Source organism: Drosophila elegans, unplaced genomic scaffold (genome assembly GCF_018152505.1).
Source record: "Drosophila elegans isolate 14027-0461.03 unplaced genomic scaffold, ASM1815250v1 contig_149, whole genome shotgun sequence".
NCBI classification, from domain to species: domain Eukaryota; kingdom Metazoa; phylum Arthropoda; class Insecta; order Diptera; family Drosophilidae; genus Drosophila; species Drosophila elegans.
The window spans coordinates 7,124,935-7,146,699 of NW_024545513.1; the positions used below are offsets into that span (position 1 = coordinate 7,124,935).

A 21,765-nucleotide genomic window follows, 5' to 3' on the forward strand; every position below is an offset into this window, starting at 1 on the left:
ATCAAGCGACGAATTTAGTCAAAGCTTGCAGCTTTAAGCTAATGTGGCAGGAATTTAATTAATTATACTTTAGCGATGTGTAGTTAAAAGCTTTTAAATATGAAAAGATCCCTTTATTAATAAGATTCCTAACCAACTTAAACTTATATCATTTATCATATTTTCCACAAAAAAAATATGCCCTATTTAAAACAACTTGAAAATTGTTGAAGTCTTTTTTCTGTTTTTATTTTTAAGATGACATTTATGCATGGCATGGACAAGAGTTACAATTAAGATTACATATAACTTAAGCTACATCATACGGTTAGAATTACTCAAAAAAAAAATGATTATCTATGACTATAGACATTAAATCACCTGCCGCGCTTTGCATGTGTGAGATGAGTATGTTGTGGCCTCAGTACGTATGAGCAATGTTATTGCCTAGACATTTGACTATATAATAGCTATAGGTACGGACACTAACTTATGGAAGTCTGGCAGTGCTACAGTAGTCGAGCCAGAAGCCAGTAGCCAGTACCCACTGTAACCCATGGACGACGATCAGCAGCCTAACTACGTTTGATATTTTTCTTGATATTTTGTTTTTCTTGCTGGCTACCCAAAATTATGCAGCACTTTTTACGATGGAAGCTCTCTCGCTGTCTGTTATTTTCTTTTTGTTTTTTCTTTTCTAGTTTCATTTTTAGACAGAGGACTCGTAGATGACGATTTGCAGGACCTTGGGCTTGTTGTTCTGGGCCTCCTTGACCTCCTTCAGTATGGCATTGGTGATGGCCTCCAAAGCTGCAATATCGGGACTGTGATCGTTCTTCTTGCTATTCCACTTGGGCATGGACACCTGGGTGTATATTTTATTGTAATTGCAATGTGATGAGTGTTTCTATTAGAGGTTTCATACCGTAAGGACCTTCTGCAGGGCTGCATAATCGAGACCTGTGCCGGCTGTCTCACCCAAACGCCGTAAAGTCTCCGCCATGGGTCCAGATAGTTCCTGAAAACATTGGTTGCATTTATTATTAAATATATTTGAGTGTAAAGGACATGTCTATCGAAGACGTTTGAGTTTTGATTATGTGTAACTTGTTTAATGAATGCTTTAGGAATTTAATGTTACCTATTCTCACAAAAACAAAAAATTTTTACTATTTAAAAACTTTAAGCTAAAAAAGTATTATTTTAAAACTTGCTTAAAATACATATTATTTCAGGACCGATAAAAATACATATTTATAGCTACATTTGTAAATAAATATTTTAATACAGCCTCTTAACATTTTCATAAATATTTTAAAGGATTTCCCAAAAATAAAACGTCTTAATGAAATGGATAAGATCTATAATGTGAAACTTACCTGAATCTTGGCCCAACTTGTTGCATATTGCCGCCTAACCAGCTCAATTATAGTTGATGTCAGGGCGAGGCCAATGAGAATATACAATGTGCATAGCAACATATAGTTGGGTTTCTCTGAAATGGGTAAAATTAAGTAAATAAACAAGTAAGTAAATTAATATCATATGAACCTACTTGGCACCAAATCACCAAATCCGATGGTTGTCATGGTGATGAAACAAAAGTAGAAACCGTCGAAGAAGGTCCAGTCATCTTCCCAGAGCAAAAGAAGACCAGCTCCGGCGGCCAAGTAAACACCCAAAAAACCAACGGCCAAAATGGCATAGAACCAAGTTTTGCCTATAAAGTTGGTGAATTTTGGCTTGGCTGGGGAAAAATAGTAAAGTCAATTAGTATATATATAATAACTGTACAAGTACTGTGTGACGTTGTAGAGCTTTCAAGCAAAAACGGAAACTATATTATTTTGGCAAAGCCAACAGTGCGTATGAGCAATAATTTATAAGGGAACCACTTTTATTATTACTCATACGTAATGATAAAGTTTAAATTGTATATTGATTGCAAGCATTTCCTTTCCTTTTAATTTTAAATATATTTTATTTTAAACATATTAATTCTAATATAACTTACTGGGCATATGTGTGCCAAACACGGAGACAGCGGTGGCAAACAATCGACCCCAATCGGCAATCACTGTGAGGGTGAAGGGAATGCCGACGAGGGCGAAGCAAATGCAAAATACGCGACCACCAGTCGTCACTGGCACAATATTGCCATAGCCTGAAATAAGTGAATGCTAATTACTTCAATTAGGCTCCAAGCCAAAATTTCTTATTAAAAGAACAAAGATATAAGGGATAAGCATTTAAACATAATAAATGAAACATATTTAATTGATTTTAAAACAGAACTCTTTTGTTACCGTTCTTGAAAAATATATTTAATTATTTAATATTCTTTTGAAAATAACAAAAAATTTAAAACTTTCAAAAGCATTTCATTAAAGCTATGAATTTTCCTGTTATTTAATTATATGACAAATAAAAGCATATAAATTAATATTGTAAAAATGGTAAATTAGTTAACACATAAATTGATATATGAAAATTATTTTTATAGATTTGTTATTGAAAAAAACGAAAACTTGTTAACTTAAAATATATTTTTGTATATGCCTAACCCATTACTAACCTATGGTGGTTAACACAGTTGATGAGAAGAACACAGCTTGCAGAATGCTCCATCGCTCGTAGGGCTCTGGAAAGTCTTTATCAGCCACTATCAGCAGCCCTCCCTCAGCCGCCTGTTGAACGGCCTGTGAAAACACAATTAATGGATAGGATAAAGGGTAGAAAATTATGAAAATAAGTATTATTCTAACCGCTTCATATTTTGCCAACTCAAAGGACAACAGCACGTCGAGATTGTGGACATCGGTGTTATTCAGTATGGTGTGCATGAAGCGTTCCCTGTGGGTTTTCACCACATCCTTGAGATGGGAAAGTCGTTCCACCTCCGCAGGACGTTCTAAATGCCGAAATATCTAAAACAAAAAATTGTTTGTTAAACAAGTAAATCAAAAACAAATCCATATACAGCTTAATTTTAATTTTATTCATTATAATACATTTTATTCATTAAATTTAGGCAAATACTTTCTTGAAATCTTTCATAAATCCATTGCCTGACTTGTACTGAAAAGTAAATCAACTTTTAAACTTTTACTTGGAAAACCCAAAACAATAAATAATATTTTTCATTACATTTATCTAAAAATTTCCATTCAATGCGATTAATTCCTGGAATATTGCTAAGTGCTTTTCCGAATATTCATGCAAAAAAAAACATTTAAATTCCGATAAATTTTGAACTTTACCTTGTGACCTTCACCCCGTCGACTAATAATAATTATGAACAATAACTTTACAATTATTTTTAATGAGCCAAACAAAAAAAATGCCCCATTCATTTGGAATTTAACATTTCGTTGTTTGATGTTTTAGTGATGAAAAGAAACGTAAATACAACAAAATCAAATCTTCATTCAATTTCTCACACATCATCACGAGAAATTTGTTTAACTTGTAGTATGTTGTTTTCGATATAAAAATAGTTTGCACAAATTGATTTTGAGTTTTATTTTTAACAGCAAATCGAAAGCGTGAACCAGAGAAGCCAGAGAAATGTTTGCGAAAAAAGCGAATGAATTTGGAAATTCAATTTAAATGTGTCAGAGACGATGATTTTTCTTCGGCACACACAGACACGCACACACACTGGAAAAAAAATAAATTGGGGTAAGGAAGATATACGGTCAGCCTTGAGTGACTGTGACTGTGACTTTGACAGAGTTGCAGAAGCTTTGAATTCTTAGCACGTCTCTTCCTTTTGATTAATTGAATTCGTTGTACTCGCCTCCACTTAATTTCAGTTTTCCCCCGCTGCACAATTTTGCATTTGGTTAATTAAATTATGTCCTCCGAAATCAATCCTTTTCCCTTTTCCCTGACCAATTTAAAGGCGACAAGTTGTCCAACTTGCAATGGTGTCATGTCACTTACATCTTACATATATCACATATATACATATATAGAAGGAACTCGCAGACAGATCTGTAATTTGGTTCGTTATTTCCGAAGACAGACTTACAGCTGAAAGTTTGCGACTGGGTTTATTTCTGTGCTGGCGCATAAATTATAATTATTATTGGCCATGGGGTTATCTGTGGCTCCACTCTTTTTGTTTGCTGACCACTCGGAAAGAGGGGCATCCCCTGAGTTATGATAAGGCTGGGAAAGTGGGAGGGTTAGGTAGACCTTGGCCCCAGGGAAATGGAAGCTGACTTCTTCGAATACAGTGACTGCTGGTGTTCCCTATATATTCATAATATTTTGTTTTAAAAGGTCAATTTAAAGACTAAAATTTAAAATAAAATAGCTGCAATATTAGAATTTTAAACTAAATTTAAATATAAATTTAACAATTAATGTTGTCAATGTTTGTGAGACAACAAAAATATGTGGTTTGCAAATAAAAAAATTGGGTTAAACAATAATTCGAATATTTTTTTTAATAACACAACGTTTTCATTGATTTATAAAGGAAAGAAATGTACAAAATTAGTGGATAGGACCTTTTTTTTAGGACTTACAATTTAATAGTTTTTATACTTTTAAAAATGTATTGCTCTATAATTATTAATGTAAGAGGACTTAAATATTAATGTAAAAGTTAATGTTGTCAATGTTCCTTGCAAAGTAGAAAATTGGGTTAAACAATAATCCGAATTTATGACAAATGTCTCGCTCTAGTAGTTTTGTCCATAAAATCACTGTTTCGCAAAGTGACTTCCTGCCCGCAACTCTTTGCTAATGCCGGCTTATGGTACTTGTCACTTTGTCACCCCATTTTGCACACCATAAATCACACGCAGCAGAGCTAGAGTGTTTTCCGCACCCGAATCCCCAATCCTCAATCCCTAATCCCTAGATCCTAGTCCACCCTCCCCCAATCCTGGCCCTATACCATCCAGTCAGCATACATGTGCGGCAATTAACGCACGACATATGGAAATAATGGAGTGGTCCCGCCGGTGCCTTTTCCTGACCACCTGAACTGTGCTTCTATGAGCGGTGCACTATGAAAAAAATATTATTATAAAATATTGAAATGGATTATACCACACATCCTAACCTTTTTCATAATAATAATTTAATAATATTTTATATGTTAAAGCACTTCCTAACCTTTTTTAAGACCTTTATTATCTTATCTTGATGTTGTATTCCTAGAAATAGTAAGAAATGTGTTTAACATTCTCTTTAGAAGTATAAATAAATGATAAATTTATCAATACCTTTAAAAAGTAGGAAAACTAGTAAAATTTTCTAGTTTTAGCTCTAACATATTAGATCACAGTTTTTAATTTTACAAAAAGTGTTGTGAACTTTTAAAAAACAACAATAACGAATCCTTTATTTGTAAAATTTTTACGTTTAAGAGTTTTTACAAAAAGAAAAAAATTCCTGAGATTTTACGTTGTTAGTTGGCCAAATTAAGATCCACAATCAGTTTTGGCAGTGTGATTCTGGCCATTTCGGGAGTGGCAGTTAAAATACCGCAAACAGGGCTGGACCTAATCCAGATTGACAAGCCTGGCCAGAAACAAGAAACACACTTCGTAATCCCGCTTTTGCAGCTGCTCCTTTTTTTATTATTTTTTTTTAAATAGCCACCGCCAGTGTTCAACGCGGTTTCTCTTCATTACAAAGAGGGAAAAGAAAGCAAAACAAAAATCCCGGCTAAAATGTTTTCGCAACTCCAGCTGTTGGTTGCTAGCCACGAGTATAATAATAATAATGATGTGCGCGCCCATTTAGCGGGCGATAACTCATTTCCGCTGCGAGCGCCCTGAAAAGCAGGCTACGGTCAATAAACAGCCCGCAGACTAAATGGCAGCCCCAAGCCGGAAACAAGGTCACAGATTGATTCAATACACCATCTAGCGAACGATGAAGTGCGGGGCATGATATAGGGGGTCATATTTCAGGATCTATGGGGTGCACTAAGCTGAAATTTGGGATGAGCAGAGGAACACGGAAATCATATAGATCCATATATGTTTGTGTTTATTATGTGGGATAAAAAATAGGTGCTTATAGTGAGGGTCACACTGCGCAATTGGGGACGAGCACTATAAATTTAAGAAATTTAAGAAAATTGCTCTTTTGTTTCAGAATCTTTTATTTTTGACTACGGGCATGATATGGGGGGTCATATTTCAGGATCTATGGGGTGCACTTAGCTGAAATTTGGGATGATGAGAGGAATACAGGTCCTTATATTGTAGTGTTTATTATTGGGGCTAACACACTCCGCTTAAAATATAAGCAATTTAAGCAAATAGTTGTTAATTCTGCAGAATCTGTGCATTCAGAATCTTTTATTTCGGACAATTACAATTACAATTAGTTAATTTAACTTTTAAATCTTCGTATTATTTAATCTATCAACTAAAAAAAATGTTCACTCAAATTCATAAGACAGAGGATAATCTCTCTAAACAAATTCGGTATCTCAGAATGTAATTATCTACGCCAATAAAAAAACGTAATGCTCAAGAGCAAACACTAGCCCAAAGCCCATCATTCAACGAACATGGAGAAATAACAATAAATCTTTACAGTGCGTATTTATGATTATTTACCAGAAGAGAACATTATAACGAGGGCCGTAAGCTGAAGAAATCAAAACAAATGCGTCGGGCCAATGCATAATAAATATAAATGGATATTATTTATTGAAAATTAGTTCCAGGGGCGGCAATGACCTCCAGTTCCCAGGACCCTGACCCAAAGAAGGGCGAAAGTTTCAGAGTCCTGCCAAAACGGAAAAGTCAAGTCGTGAAATAGTGAAAATGCGAACATGGACAACGGCGTCCATTGGGCGCCCTTTTTTGAAGCGGATTTTGCTATAACCTTTAATATTGTTTCACTTTCTCGCCCAAAAAAACAGAGAACAGAAAACAGAAAAAAAAACATAAATGAGACTTGTTTGTTTATGGGCAGGGGCAACAACACTTTTCCACATTTTCCGATTCGCCGCGCTTCTGTCGTTCGCGTTTAAAACCGCGGGAGGGCAGCGTCAGCAAATTTGGTTTGTTGATTTTATGAGTTTATGATTTGATACCAAATTAGACATAATTTCCACAAACTTGTTGTTGCATGCATAAATATAAATCGCTGTCAGTTCATTAAGTTCTGATTATTTATTGAGTGCGCCTCGCTCGTCGCAATAAAACCGAATGGCATGAGGGCTCTTAGCCAGAAGATCTATTGTAAAATTTAACGATTGAACTTGTTAAGTGATTTGATGGCCAGCACTTACACTCGATATCTGTGGATAATAACTAACTGGAAATTGGCAGGCTGTTAAAACTGATAAAGAAGAATGGAATATGTGTGGCACCATTCACTTAAATAAAATATATTTATTATGAAAACACCATATCTAGCCTTACTTTCAGAAAATGTAAATGTATTGACGATTAAACTTGTTAGTTGATTTAATGCTATGGCAGTGAACATTTTGAGTTCTATGTCTGATAATGAAATGAAATTCAACAAGCTGTATAAGGTAATAAAAAAGACTTGAAGACGCAATAATTTAAAAATTATTACAGAATAATTTGAAGAAGTGTTAACCAAGAATGAATGGCTTGTGAATATAAACGGCTGTCGTAATCTTTAATAGTTAATATCTCGGGATCCCTTCGGCGAAATCGCAATAAATTTGGTATGCAGAACAATCACAGCACGAGGCACTTGTAACAGTGGGATTTCCTGCCGAGTTCCACGCAAACACTTCAAGAAATCCCATTTCCAATCCCATCCCACCCAGCCCCTCCTCTCCAAAATCCCATCTCGTTGACACAGAACGGAAAAAGGCCCAATTATAATCGTAAATATAAACGCTTATGGCTTTTTATTGCCATCGGCACAGCAGCCCGTTGAGGACCACCCACTGCTGGCTACTCCATTCGCACTTTTCGCCACTTGACATATTTATGCGTAATTATTATGGCCAAGGCCGTACTGCCACAAAAATATGGCACAGTTAAAATAAAACAAAATCAAATAAAAACAGAAAAGAAAAGAAAAGAAAAGAACAGTGAACAAAGAACAGTGAACAGTGAACAGCACCGAAATCAAATTAAAATCCAGTGGAATGATAATGTCGGGAAGGGGAGCCCCACCTGCGGTTAATTAACCAATTCCGGGCACAATGCCCGGCAAAAATCGCCGAGTAAGTGCCATTCCTGGAGCGCCTTTTGGATGTTCGTTTTATGCTAATGCCGCCGCTTGACCCAAATAACCATAGTCCCGAACCGAACTTCATGGGCTGGGCATTGCGATTGTTTGGTTTGGTTTGAATTGGTTTGGTTCCAAAATCCAGAGATTGTCATCATTATCGGGTCTAGACACATGCCACATGGCCATGATGGTGATTACCAAACCAAGACTTTTGTCACTGATTTCCCCCCAGACTGAGCCGAAATGGGCAATCATCACAGGCATGGGAAATCAGCAGGGATGGTTCAGGAATCTATTTGCCAACATAAATTAAGTTTACACTATTTTCTTGCAACACTTTTAATATAAATCGTAGATTATTTTTAATTTGAAGGGTTACAGAGCTACTAAAAATACGAGTACTTTTATAATTAAGCCAAGATTTATATGTGAAATAAATCTTAGTGTCTACATATATATATATATAAACTTTGTTGATGACCTAAGATTATATTTGCTTGTAATATATAAATCTTATAATTTACAAGCTGGTAACGTCATCACTGAAACTCTACCAAATCTTTTGACTTGATCGTAAGCCGACTTTAAGCTCTCAGAGCTGTTTTGGCTAAGAAATCATAACAAATCAGACGGGAATCGAGGCAGTGGCCCACACTCAACCTTTGACCCCTGCCCCGTCGAATGACCCAACCACCATTTTTGCGTGTCCATCAGCACGTGACAAGAAGAATAAAAAAATGTGCATGCCACGACAACAAATCAGCTGTTTAGGGGTAATATACATATATAGGGTATATATTATATAATACACACACACGCTCCAAACACACTTGCCCCCGCCCCCGCCTCCGCCCACATTACTTTTTTTTCGGTCGTTTGATTTGTGTGCGTCTGCGGCGTGTTTTTTACCGCCCCGCGATGTGTGTGAGCCAAACATGGCAGCACCGAAAAGCAGAAAGATTACGCCCGTCGAATCACAAGACGGTCTTCAGATTGCGTGCCACATGGCACGGCATTGCGTGGTGATAGAAGGAGGGGGCGGGGAGTGGGGGGCGAAGGCGGAGGCGGAGGCGGAGGCTGGCGATGGATGCCACTCACGACCTGAAGCGATAGTATCGCAGCATAAATCCCAACATAAATAAGTAAACCTCTGAATTTATATATATTTCGTGTACTATCTCTTACTTGATTTGGTTTTGAAAATAAATGGATGCCAATAGTATCGGAGTATAAATCCCAAATTGTCTGGTGGGATTTTAAAGCCTCACTTCATTACACATTCTCTTGAATTCGGTACTTAAAATCCTCTAATCTTATTTTTTTTTTAAATATTACCCATTTCATATACCTAAGAAAAATTGCAATGTTTTGCATTAATAATAACTATGATCAAACAGCGAATCTAGAATTTTAGGACGACATTTTTATTATCATGAAATTTTTCAATTTTAATACTTAAAAGTATTATGGGCTTGTAAAGTTATGGAAAACTTCAACCAAAACTACATTTAAAAAATTTTAAATGTAAAATTATAAATAATAATATATTCTGCTTGACTACAATGTAAACGTCTAAAAGAAAATAAAAATTAAACAAAATAGTATTTAAAGTATTAATGCTGTATAAAATCATAGTTAATTAAAAAAAAAAGAAAGTTGTTCATTTATTCTCCTCTCTAACCACTTTGCGTGTTCAAATAAAAAGATTCTTGGAAACCAAGAAAGTTGGAGTTGAGTCGTAACTATGCAGTGTTTAAAATTGTTATTTCCCCGAAAATGGAATCATGAATAAATTATAAGTCACGCCAAAGGCCTTCTCTAGCGTGAATTTAAGCTGCTTTAATCGCATTATAAGAGCTTGTCCAATGACTTTCAGTTCTCTGCCTCCGAAATCACCTGCTCATCTCTATGTCTTGTGATCTTAAGTTCTCAAGTGTCTTAATGAGCCACGAGAAAAATAACATAAATAATGATTATTCGAAAATAATGAAGTACAAGGCAAATCAAGTGGACAGCCAAGAGATATAGTTTTTTAATTTTCTAATTACGAGCTGGTGAATTACCATTCCCGCCCCCTTTCGTTGGCAGTTGTCCATGGGAAAACGGAGGGGGTGTGCTGACTTTTGATTGACACTGTGTTGTGGCCAGCTGCCGGATGAATTTGTTGGCTAATGAGATTGCTGTTCTTGGCTATGTGGCCCACGATGATTTGTGTGTTTTACTCGCATTTTATTTTATTTTATTTCATTTTATTTTCAATTTGCAAGCGATGGCATCATTTTTGGACAAGGGGCGGTCAAACCATGAAATTGATATCTTTTGCTGAGGGGAAATACTTATAAGTTTGTTTCAAGAGTCTTGCATGTGGTCAAATCTATAAATGGCTACCTCAATTTGGGCAGCTTAAATTTGTAGTAGGTTTTAGGCAATTTTTTGAGGGAGGAGCACCAATAAAACTTCCAAATGTGCAAACAAAAGGGTTTAAAGTGAGATAAAACTGTTAATAAATTGTGTTGCTGTGGCTTACGGAAATTATCATCTTTTTTGAGATTTTCTGTTGCTTACCTAAGCTAAAAATTTATTTAATAATATATTTATGTACAAATTAAAAAATTTAAAAATGGTTTCGGCATATTAAGTTTACAAAGAAAAATACATACTCTTAATAAAAAGTTTTTTAACAAAGCAAAGCCGCATATAATAATGCAATTAAACTTTAAAAAGTTACAATCCCCAGCAAAATCCGCTTTTGAGACTTTAAGTCCATAACGTATACTGTATGAACTCCCCTAGCAATTTCCATAATCGACTTGTGCAACTTTCATAACTTCCCCTTTCAATAAGCTAAACTTTAATGCATTTTGCAGCCTGTCAAAGATCGCGCAAAGTATTATATCCATCTATTTACTTGCTGGCTGGTGAGTGCGTAAGTGTTTTTATTGTTTACCGCATGTCGTTCACTCGCTTTTGCGGAAAATATGCTGAGTTGGTAGCGAAACTTTGGCTCAAACAATGTCACACGCTGCGTATGCGCATTATGTGCATTTAGCGCACACTCGCAGTAACACACAGAAAGTCATCATCAATCAACGCCATCTTGACATGCACAAATTTTGCACGCAACTTTTGCATGCCGAGGTATTCGGTGGGTATATATATAAACTTTAAATCACCCATTGATTGTAAATTATCAAATGAGAAATTCTTTTTCAAAGAATGAAGAATCCATTGAATTTATATTTTGGATTTATATTTTCGGGAAAGCTGATTTTGTTTTTAAAAACAATTTGAAGTCGCCAACATTTATATTCATATATTTTTTTTAATGTTAATCACCTTTTTAAATAAACAAATAAAAGCACATAAAAAAAATCATTTTAAGCAGACAGAATAATAAAGATATTTTTAATTATGTATTTAGGTACTCTTTACGTATGAATTAAGCCTATTTTTGGCAAATAGAAAATGCTTTTCACTCTGGCAGACATGCCTATTTTTATACCCTGTAAAAACCTTTTAGGGATCTGCTCCTGCCGCTGCGTTTGCCTTCAAAATTGAGTTGCTTTGACTTCGACTTGCGTGCTGCCTTATGTCTACGATTGTGTCGACTGTCGACCTGCATAAAAAAAAAAAACAATCAAAGCTTCGTCAATGCTCAAGTGAGGGGTGGGCAAATTGGCCAAGTTTTGGGGGAGGATGAGGACGAGGACGAGGAGGTGGATTAATGGCTGGCTGGCTGGCTCGGATTTTGGCTTAGCACCGATTTTGGTGCAGCACGCAAGGCGCCACAATGGCCGGGACTGAAAAGTTGACCGAGTTCTAGTTCGCTGTTTTTTGGCTTACTCCTGTTTTGACTCCTTTGCTGGCTGGCTTTCACTTTCTGGTAATTGCTGCGGTCGAATTTGGTGAAAGTGTTTGCAGTGTATTAGAAGGTGTCCCGTTTTTGGTAAAAGGCCTTAAACAATTTTGTAAAAATTTTGTTTACCATTTAAAAAAAAATTTTTATTTTTAAAATAAAAAAAAAAATATACAACTCTTTAAATAAATTAACCTAAATTAAAAATATTAAAAAAAATCAAGAAAGAGATATAAACGTTTTATAATGCTATAATATAGAAATACATTGATATTGATTTTATACAACCTAAAATGTATTTCTAATTAATAATAATCTTTTAAAAAAAACCATAAACAAGTTCACATTGATAAATAAATAGTTCAAAATCCTAAAGAGCTTATAGAGTAGAGATCAAAGTCAATTGCTCACATAGCTGTCTTCTAATACAAGCGGTCATGTGGAAGAAATCATAATGAACATCTGGATTCGATCACATAACAATCAAATTCTTGGTAATAAAAATGTTGCAATTCTATTTATAAAAATTCATTCAAAAATTATAAAGAGATTAATTTTTGTTAAGTACTTCATCAGCATATTGAAAAAAAATATTAAAATGTCAATAATTTTTTGGGAAATTCATATAGCAACCTAACTTATTCAAAAGAGCATTGATGCAGCCTTTATCGAAAAAACAAGTATTTCTTGTTTGGCTTAACTGAAGTCCGTCCCCACTCCCCTTTTCAATTATGCTAATACGGCGTCGAACGTTTTGTTATGAGCCACTTCCTCCCACTTAAACCACCTACAAAGGCCTAAAAAAATGAGAAAATAGCAAAACTTTAAGAAGAGCAATAACAAGAACAACAACCTTGACGTGCCAACTCCACATAAAATTGTATGGATATTTTTATGTTTGTTTGCCTCGTTGCCAATTTAAATTTCACACCATAAATACGTAATATTCGAAAACAAAAAGAGCAACAATTTTATGCTAAGCAAATATATAAATCAAATCAGCAACGAGAGCGCAACGGTAGTTTATTATTTTAATTTGCTAATAAATTGTATAAATTATTAATGCCAGCACATTTGCTATGGCCAGTTTGTTTTGGCAGACATACAGCAACAATCATCATCATAATTATACTGCGATTCTGCAAATAGTTTACAAATGATTTTCAATTTATATCCGCGAGCAGCGAGCGAGAACGAGTCCAATTCAAACAAAGAATTCTTCAAATTTATTTGCTTCTCGGTTAAAGATAGAAACGAGCGTGGAATATGCTATATGCTAGCAATGTTAGCATAAAAAAAAAAATCACTCATTCGCATATTACTCATACGCCTCGTACTCCGCCTTTACCAAGCGCAAGGCAAACCAAGAAAAACAACAGCGAATATAAGGTGAGAAAGACGCGAACAAGCTAACATTGCGGAAAAATGAAAGTGATAGTGATGGCCAGCGGTTAATTGCGGACCGAGGGGGTTAATTGTTGCTATTGTCAAGGGGCGTGTGTGATCGGGCCGCCCATAAACAGTGACGTCTCCTTTTAATCCCCAAAAGCGTGGGTGAATTCCGTGGGATAAATATAACAAATTCAGAAACGTATAGGCATTTAAATGGCAAATAAATACTGCCAAATGTAAATAGTGTCCGTCTGGCGAAAAATGCAATGGACTTTGGCTTGGCGACGGAAAATGGAAAATGACTGGCAAAAAAGTTTTTAATTTCTTGAGTAAATTCTTTTCTGCATTAAAGAAAACACAAGCTCAAGTTTGTTGTTTTAATTTTATTTCCAAGTGTTTTTAAGTTCAAAGACTAGAAATATATTTGTTTACTTCAATTGATACTCTAACTATTATATTTTATTGAAGAAATCATTGTTATCAAAACTTTTCATAAGAAAAAAATAACATATATAATGCACCTTTTACTTAAATAAGTTCCTTATAAAGCAAATATTTATAACCACAACCCTCATATTTATATTTAATTTTATGAAAAATTTCCGCATAAAACATTCCTGTCAAATCGTTGACCATCAATTTTTCACACTCTTAAAGTACATAAATTTACCACAATCTGGGCAGATCTATAAGTTCGCCATAAAAATATAAAAAATAAATCGCATCGTGTAAACAAACAATTAAAAGTAAAAACTGATAAGTGCGATAAACCAACTGGCTGGGACATTAACGATTGATACTGATGGATGGATGCTTCCAGCGGATCGGGGTTAACGTTAACTGCACCATGCACTTGGTGACCTGAATCGCTGAAAGGCGCTGAAAAGCCACTACACTTTGCATATAGACACGATAAATATATATATTCAACTTAACGAGATTCCCCAATGAGTCAATTTTATATATTTTTCGTATTTTTGGACGGGACACGCGACGCGACAGAATCTCGATTGGGAGGGAGGGTATGGATATAAATTCATTTCACACTCGGCAAAATGCCGCATAAATCTGTCCGATTCTTGTCACCTGCCTGTCGCCGCATAATTTGTTAATAATTTTACGGTTTAACGGTTCTTCGGCTCTCCCTCACTCTCGCCCACCCACTTGATGTATTCATTTTGTATTTATTCCACTGGCCGCTGGCCAAAAATAATTTGTATCTCGTGCCTCTTGACACATGTACATACATATGTATGTAAAACAACAAAAAGGCCGGCCCATTCTTGCGTGTTAAACTGCCGAAAGTTTCCACTTTTCACTTCCAAAGTGATTTTATGACTTGCAATCCATTTGATCTCTGGTCCTTCTTTTCGGTTATAAATTGAATCTCGATTTGTATGCCTCATGCGTGGTCGAACTTTGTCTAATACACTTAAACACTTTGGTCAGAGTTTGTTCTATCCCGCCCCATCATCTCACTATATGTATATCGAATGGATCTTTGTCTCGCAGCGTGTCATTGTGTCATTGTTTCGTAATTTGGGGAAAGTTCGGGGTGGGATAAATTGATGGCACATGATTGGAATTTGCAAGAGGTGACAAAAAACTGAAGCAATAGTCTTGCATAGCTTGGGGCGCTGGAGCATAAAGGCTTCATTAGCAAACCAAAATCAAATGGACGTTGGGGTATTTCATCAGTTGCTGTGATAAAGAAATACAAATATTGGTGACACCATCCAAATAAATTATTTGTTTCCTAAAAAAAATAATCAACATTTTTACTATTCATATTTAGAATGTTTATTTAAACGTTTATGCTTTTTTTTACTTTTAGAAAAAATAAATAAATTTGCACAAGACTTTCGATTGTAAAATTTGTTTTTTAATTAACATATTCCTTTTATATTAAAAGTAAATAATACTAGTACTAATCAACATGTATATACATATATCGATAAAATGTTTTCTAAACGTTTAAGCTTTACTTTAAATTAACTTTTCGATTAACTAACCAATTAAATTTGAATAAGACTTTCGATTGTAGAACTAACATATTCCTTAAATACAACTATTAATTGCCAGAAAATGGTTTCAGGTTCTTCTGTTAACTCAGTGCTCATCCAAAGATTAAAAATTCTCTGTTATAACTTCCTAAAAATAAAAGTTAAAATTGTGTTCATTTAACCTTAACTTTCTATCACGCTTTATCACCTTTTAAGCGGCGCGGGTCAATAAAAATGTCAAAATGTTGGCCTAATGTGAACCTGACGTGATTTTCTAACGTTCTCCGAAATGCCTTTCCCTCTTCGGTTTTTCCCATTCGCTCTTCTTTTGTATTCCTGTTGCAAACATCCGCGGTGGAAATGCGGAAAAGCGTCGATTGGGCCGTGCCTAGTTCCTGACTTTTGGCAGCCGCTTTTATTTTGGTTTTGGATTCCGTTCAGGGCCAAGAAGCAAATTGGCCTCGATATGAAAAATCATGTCTGGTCAGGCTTGGATGGGTCAGTTAATCAGATAGCACCAGCACTCACATGAGCATATAGATGGCACAATACAGCCGTGGTCAAATTGGTTGAATTTTAGCAAAATATAAAATAAAATAAATACAAATTGATAATTCAACCAACTTTAAATAGGTTTCGAAAGAAAATAAATACAAATTGATAAGCTAGTTCAAATAGATTTCTGTGATATTTATAAATTTGTTTTTAAACTGTTTGCCTTAAAATTGTAGAGATATGTAATTAATTTATTAATTAATATTTTTAAGAATAAAATTATTGAAATTATTTTTTTTTCATTTTCTGAAATTCAAATACAAAGTTGACAGCAACAAGATGTGACTATTTATAAATTTATTTGAATGTAGTTTGTACTAAAATTGAAGATATTTTAATTTTTACATACAGTTTGAAAATTAAAAAGTTTATTGAATTTAAATTTTTATTAGATTCGATTTTTATTAAAACTTATTTCAGCCATAACTATTATTTATGTTTAAATTTAAAATTAGTGATAAAAGATGCTATTATCTTAACTGCAACCGTATATATGTATATAATCTTTTATAAAAGGGAGAAAGTGAGGGAAATGGGTTGGGTTGTCTCGAGTCTAATTGGCCGTTTTGTTGTTGTGTGTTATTCTGGCCAACAACTTAATTCGCTTGGCCTCTAACTTTGTCCGCTGGACAACTTTTGACAAAGTAAAATTTGTAACACTCACACTTAGACAAGCGGAGAAAGCTCACACACACACTCACACACACGTGAAAAGAATTGACGACGCCTTCGAGTATGCTACAAAATGCTAATTAAAATGATTTATGGCCACTCAACCCCCATTTTTGGCCATATGTGAAATGGAGGCTGTTTGCTCGTAATTCGAGCCTTACTCCTTTCCGCTTCCCTGGGCCTTTGACTTTGGCTTTGGCTTAATTAATAAATAAACTGGGCGGTCTTAAGGCGAAAAACGGAAACAAAACCATTAAATAGATAAATGTCAATTGCTTCATGGCCCGCTCGTCAACAAAACCAATTAAAACTTTGTGTTTTCTGCTCCCAAAAAGTGATTTCACTTTAAAGCAGCTTATCTATCAAATAAGAAAAGAAGAAATTCAAAAAGAATGACGCCATGAATGTCTGGTGAGCTTGAAATTAAATACTTTCCAAACTTATACTTGGGAATATATATTTTATTATGTTAAATTTAATTTTAAAACATTTTTTCTCAAATTAAAAATAAACCTTAAATTTGTTGTATTTTATCTAAGAAAAAGTATTAAAATTAAACAAAAAAGTTGGAAATATATAATTTATTATTTTATATTTGTTAATTTTTTTTTTAAGCAACAAGTCAACTGTGTATATAACGTAAAAACTATGGAGTATTAAAATAAAACTATTAAGTTCTTATAAAAAATCATTTAATTTTAAGATGGATTTTTTGCTTTGCAGAAATCTCAAGATCATAATTCAGAGCTAATTATAGGGCAGAAAACTTTATTTTGTAAACTAATCTCTGGGGGAGTGCAGATGGGGTCAAAAGTTTTTGTCACTGGTCAAGTGACTGAATCTGATTTCCGGCCAGAAAAAATTGAAGAAAAACAGTGAGAAAACTTAAATGTCATGTGATATGCTGATGTGGACAGTTCCGTTCACGTCCCAGAATTCATTTCCGTTTAACTTCAAGTTGGCAGATGACATTGGGTTAAAGGGTCGATTCTGGGGTTAAGTCAATGCAAAGTAAATTGCGAACCAAAACTCAAATCGAACTGAACGATAGGGGCACCTTTGAAGTTGCAATCACTAAGCAAATCACTTTTAACATAATAATCATTTGAATTAATTTTTGAAGTAAAAAACCAAAAAACAAAACAAAAACACAATCTTTTCTCACCAAAAGCGATGTTAAAAATGTATCATTACAATTTCATCAGCTTTTCTTCAGTTTATTAAGAAAAGATCAAGCAATGAAGACCTGGGAAAATCGGAACATAAAACAAATGCTGTTCGCCATGTGAATTTGAAACAAATTTGATGAGCCATTTAAGTGAGAAGTGCGCATAATTGGCCAACATGTGGTGTCTGTGGCCAAGAGTTTGAAGGGTGGGATTTGGAATTGGGGATTCGATTCCTATTCCTCGACAATCCATATGAATGCGAATGTGTTGCCTGATTAATGCATGGCTTTTGTTGCCAGAAATCTGCGCAATTCGCCACATATTTTATATCAGCGAGGTGTTGATGGGGCTGGAATATTGCGGTGGATCGGGAATCGCAGGGGAACTCAACTTGATGTAGCACAGTATATCCAAGAATTCGAGGCAACATGAATCATTTAGTTGCCAAGGCAGTCCATATATATAGAGTCACTTTATGCATGAACCTGACAACTGGCATTCAGCATATGTAACACTTCAAAAATGTGTTTTAATTGTGGGAGTACCTAATTGAAAAACCAATCAAATTTCATATGAGTTTAACAATATTAATAATAATATTTATCTGTTTAAGGCAATAAAACATCAATCGAATCTCAAGGGGAAATGTCTATAACGACTGTATTATGATTATCAATATCAAAAAACCCATTTGAAATGGCTTTAATGTAATTAATATCAATACAATTTTTTTTAAAAAGATCCCGATTATTCAACAAAGTATTTAATGTCAAAATATATTTTCTTAAAATTGCAATGTTTAAATGCAAAAACTATCTGAAGTCTTTGCTTATAAATTGATAATTCACAATTAACTTTATAAGTTGTTTATTTCCTTATCACTAGCAATGAACTAATTCATTAATATTTGCACATTAAGCAGCAATGATTTTTAGTGTATAAAACAAATAGCCTGTATTAAGCACTAGTCTCGCAGTGCATATATATCAGATATCCTCGATAAGCTTCGACATCCATTCGTTCAGCTTATTTTGCCCAACACCCACACCATATCCACTCCATGGCATATCCTGGGCCCGTAATTGTGGCTGCTCGCCCAAGGAAATTGAGAGGCAATATAACAAATACCTTCCCGACACGACACTCGACCATATGTCAAGTCGTGGGAGACAACAATTAAGGCTCTTGATTTCCCCTCGATATTGCCCGCGGATCAAATGCAGCTATTTTGCAGTCATGGACAACTGACGACATCAATTTCAAATAAACCAGCACCAGCGGTTACTATAGAGTATACCAAAAGCTGAAACCACGACGTCATTGGGCAAAATGTAAATGTTTAGACAAGGCCAGAAAGATGTGGTCTGGACGTGGTCCGCCTGATGCAGTTCCTCCTGCTCCGCCGACAAAAAAGTCAGACAGGCAGACAGCCAGACAGGCAGACAGATTTGGATTCGGCTGTCTGGATATGCAGTGGCAATTAGGGGAGGCGGGGCACTTAAATGTACAAAATAGTTTTATGACTTAATTTTTCGGCTAATCTTTAGTATTTTCACTGCAATAAATTTTGGCTCTGTTTGGGTTATTGTCTTTATTCTTATTGGTACAGTAAACGATCGAGAGATTCATAATTTAACTTTTTAAAAATAAAGTACAACGTTTTTCAGTGCAACAATGATTAAAAATCAAAAGATTTAATCATTGTAGCTCACTGTTGATATACAGAACAACATTTATGTGTACTTAATAGAGGACAATCTGGAAGGAAATATGTAAATTAAATTTGAAAAATTTAATTTCCAAAATAAGAAACTTTATTTTTTTAGGAAAGTAGTTTCTTGATGTTAATATAACATTTTTAAGCCACAAACAAATACATTAACTTAATCAGCTAAGTAATATTTAGAGGGCAAAACACTTTAAAATATTTTTCATTCAAATATGTTTTTGTAGCAAGATAATAAAAAAATTTCAATAGGATTTGTAATTGCCATATTTGAACTTTATAATTTTATTAATTTTAAATTGAGCACCAAACAAAATTAAATGAATGTGAGTTGATAAGATTCGATTTCAACCATGTATATGTATGGTTTTATATTAATATCAAGCCACTCCTTCAAAATTTTGGCAATGTAATGCCCAAAAAACAATGCCTTGTTTGACAGCAAAATCCCTTAGACACAAAAAAAGTCAGTTTAATCACTTGTTCCACTTTGGCAAAGTATTGTTAACCCTATTTAATCCCTTTCTTCGATGGGGCACTGTATTTATGTGTTGTGCTTTTCGTTCTTGCTCCAAACAATTTTAACGCTCGCCGTTTTCGGCATTTCGGGCCCAATACAAATCATTTTGCATGTTCGCGGCGGCCGCAAAAGGCGAAAAAAGGCGGAAAAAATAACATCGAAAATAATTAAATATTTGTTTAGTTATGTTCGGGTCTGATGGGGACGTGGAACACACGTTCTTCTTACCAATCCGCCCACGCCGCAGTAGATGGACAGCGAGACGAGCAGTCCGATGTGATTGAGGGCCGACTTCCACTTTACCGACTGCCAGAAGGCCAGGCCACGCCTACCCCGACCGCCCGACGCCCCCTTGGCCACGCCCCCGCCCTCGACGGCATCCACACGGCGGTCCAGGTGCTTAAGCTTCTCCAGCAACTCGGTGCTAGCCTCATCCTGCGAATCGTACTCCTTCACCGCCACCTTTTTGATCGGCATTATCCTATTCCTATTTGTTTTTTTTTTTTCCTCTTATCCCTCAATTATTATGTTAATAATTTAATCTTTTATTTAATTGCTATTTTATTTATTGGCTTAGGGGCCCCGGCCCACTTCGGTCCTGCGAGTCCAACATTTTTCGGGGCACTCTCACGCAAATGGGCAATTTTCGAAATTTTTCGCACTCGCGCCAAACGCTCTGGAAATCGACGCAGCCCCCGAAATCCCGAAGAGAACCAACCGTCAACAAGTCAAAGTTGCGACTGTTGTGTTTTAGCATTGAATACGCAACGCCCAAGCCCCCCAACGAAAAGGTGGCAACTTTGGGGAGCCAAACATGTGGCAACATTGCGCAGAATGCCCAAAAATATATTTGAGTTAATTTAATGTGATTTGGCGAAGATTGAGGCAATAATTCTAAAAGATTTTACTATTTTTTCAATGTATTTAACATTTAGAAATTATTTATTTTCATACATTCTGTTCATAAGTAAGGTTGAGGCAACAATTCTTAAAGATATTCTTATTTGGTAATGTATTTAGCATTTAAGCTTGGGTCAGATTTTCCTATTTCTACTACATAATAACAAATAAGTCAGCTTACATCAGAACTAATCAAAAGTGCTATTTTAATCTGCTCATTTAACTTGGTAATATAAAATAACAACGACTATAACTAAAACTAATTTAATATACAATTAAAGCAAAATAGAAAGCATACATGAGATAGCATTAACTATATTAATGTATAATTATTGTAATTAAGTATAAAGTGTATTTGCCCAAACATTTAATTTAATTGTAATATTTGATGATAGAAATATGATTTACTTAGTAAATAAAAAAAATCCTTTTTACCTATATTAACAGATAACAATAATTGTACAAATGTTGTTTCAATAATACTTATTTAATTTACTCTGGTACCAAAATAAAAGAAAAGGCTCTTTTTAGCTTAGATTTCAAATAGAGTTTAAAATAAGGCGGTCAAAAGTTCATTCGAGCACAATATGGCAACTTTGGCCAGTTCAAAATTGTTTTAAATAACGCGCACAAGACCCAAAAATATGGAATCTTTCTCAGCTAAACAGAAATAAAGATCAATTTTTTCATGTGAACCGCTTAAAATTCAAGCCCAATAAAAAACTTGCAATATGTATTGGTTCTTTTTGTTTTCCTTTTCTTTATACATACATACATATTATTTTGTTCATTAATAC

At 34.8% G+C, this 21,765-nt stretch overlaps 1 protein-coding gene across 1 annotated transcript; it reads right to left on the reverse strand.

Moving 5' to 3' along the window:
• Positions 1-203: 203 nt before the first annotated feature.
• On the reverse strand, positions 204-20,795 carry LOC108142263 (TWiK family of potassium channels protein 7). Its single transcript, XM_017265984.2, has 8 exons — positions 20,297-20,795; positions 2,745-2,906; positions 2,555-2,678; positions 1,994-2,143; positions 1,535-1,726; positions 1,359-1,474; positions 905-997; positions 204-844 (listed from the first exon to the last, which is right to left on the reverse strand). The coding sequence occupies exons 1-8, from the start codon at positions 20,543-20,545 to the stop codon at positions 689-691; spliced, it is 1,242 nt and encodes a 413-aa protein (XP_017121473.1). The 5' UTR covers positions 20,546-20,795; the 3' UTR covers positions 204-688.
• Between the last annotated feature and the right edge of the window lie 970 nt (positions 20,796-21,765).

Coding starts and splice junctions, on each gene's coding strand:
- LOC108142263 (XM_017265984.2), bottom strand. CDS start 20,545: ATGCCGATCAAAAAGGTGGCGGTGAAGGAGTACGATTCGCAGGATGAG. Junction 1,475..1,534: donor ATTTGGTGATTTGGTGCCAA/GTAGGTTCATAT, acceptor TACCCATTTCAG/AGAAACCCAACTATATGTTG. Junction 998..1,358: donor CAAGTTGGGCCAAGATTCAG/GTAAGTTTCACA, acceptor CAATGTTTTCAG/GAACTATCTGGACCCATGGC.